Source organism: Acanthisitta chloris, unplaced genomic scaffold (genome assembly GCF_000695815.1).
Source record: "Acanthisitta chloris isolate BGI_N310 unplaced genomic scaffold, ASM69581v1 scaffold33128, whole genome shotgun sequence".
Lineage (NCBI taxonomy): Eukaryota > Metazoa > Chordata > Aves > Passeriformes > Acanthisittidae > Acanthisitta > Acanthisitta chloris.
Window position 1 is genome coordinate 4,875 of NW_008685913.1, and position 1,146 is coordinate 6,020.

Below are 1,146 nucleotides of genomic sequence, written 5' to 3' on the forward strand. Positions count from 1 at the left end.
CTGGGGCTGGCACCAGGCCATGGGGCACTTGTGTGGGACTTTGAGCTGACTGTGTGCCCACACAAGAAGCACTGGGGACTGGCAATCCCATGTCCCCACAGTGTGACCTTGTGAGAGCAACAAAAGGGCCTGCACAGTGGGGGTTGGGTCATCACCTATGTCCCTAAGCAGCAGTGGAAATTCACATCTCCTGCTGATGGTGAGGCTGGGTGACAAATGTGGGCAGTAGAGCCAGCAAAACCTTTGCCATGGGGCAAACCAGGAAGGGAGGGGACCTTGGTACCCGTTCCTCCTCACACCCTCTCCATGCACAGGGATGCTCACCTCACCTGGGTCCCTGAGAATGCCTGTGTCTCTGTAAGGCTTTGGTGGGGTTCCCTCCTGCCCTAGACCCCCTCACAGTTGTCTGTGTTGTCCCACAGGCTGCGGTGACCTATGGTCAGGCAGACCTCCAGCAGCACTGCCTGGCCTTCATCGAGGGCTGCACCATGGTACGGCAGCAGGTGATGAGAGAGCATGGCATGGGATACCCGAGGGCATGGGAGGGCATGTGGCATGGAGAGCACTGGGGGACACAGTATGAGGCAAGGGAGCAGGGAACTGAAGAATGGGGGCCTGGAAGCTGGGAAAAGAAGCAAATGGTATTTGGAGAGAAGATGCTGGATGCCAGGCAGAGGCTGGCTGAGGGGTACTGGTGTGCCAGGGTGTTGGGGTCAGGGTAGGGAGGGATGTTGGGGGGCCACGCAGGGATGGCACCGGGATGGGTCCAATGGCCCATGGACGGGGGGTGGTGGTGGTCATGTGGGGTCCTGGTCCCAGCGGTGCTGTGGTGTGCTGGCAGGCAGTGATGCGGACACAGGGCTTCCGTGAGCTCTCTGATGTGGTGCTGGCACGGGTGCTGCGCAGCGACCGCCTGGCCGTGGATGAGCTGGACCTGGTGCAGGCTGTGCGGGAGTGGGCACACGTCAGCTCAGTGAGTGCAATGCAGCGGTCACCACCCAGGGGTGCCTGGACCCCCATCAGCCCAGGCTGGGAACCTAGGCACCCCGTCCCTGAGCCCAGGGCTGTGTGATGGGCATAGAAGCTGTGTCATTTCCCCCAGTCTACTCCATCGCCACCAGTAGTACATCACCAGCCTCATCCCTC

General features: G+C 61.0%; 1 protein-coding gene across 1 annotated transcript in view; it reads left to right on the plus strand.

Annotated features, from left to right (window-relative positions):
• The window catches only part of BTBD19 (BTB (POZ) domain containing 19), a gene marked incomplete at both ends in the record, with an annotated part of 4,058 nt that extends 3,085 nt beyond the window's left edge, over nucleotides 1-973 (plus strand). The window contains 2 exons of the mRNA XM_009079938.1: nucleotides 423-491; nucleotides 842-973. Of these exons, the coding sequence (XP_009078186.1) occupies nucleotides 423-491; nucleotides 842-973 (201 nt within the window). The remainder of the gene's footprint in view (nucleotides 1-422; nucleotides 492-841) is intronic.
• Between the last annotated feature and the right edge of the window lie 173 nt (nucleotides 974-1,146).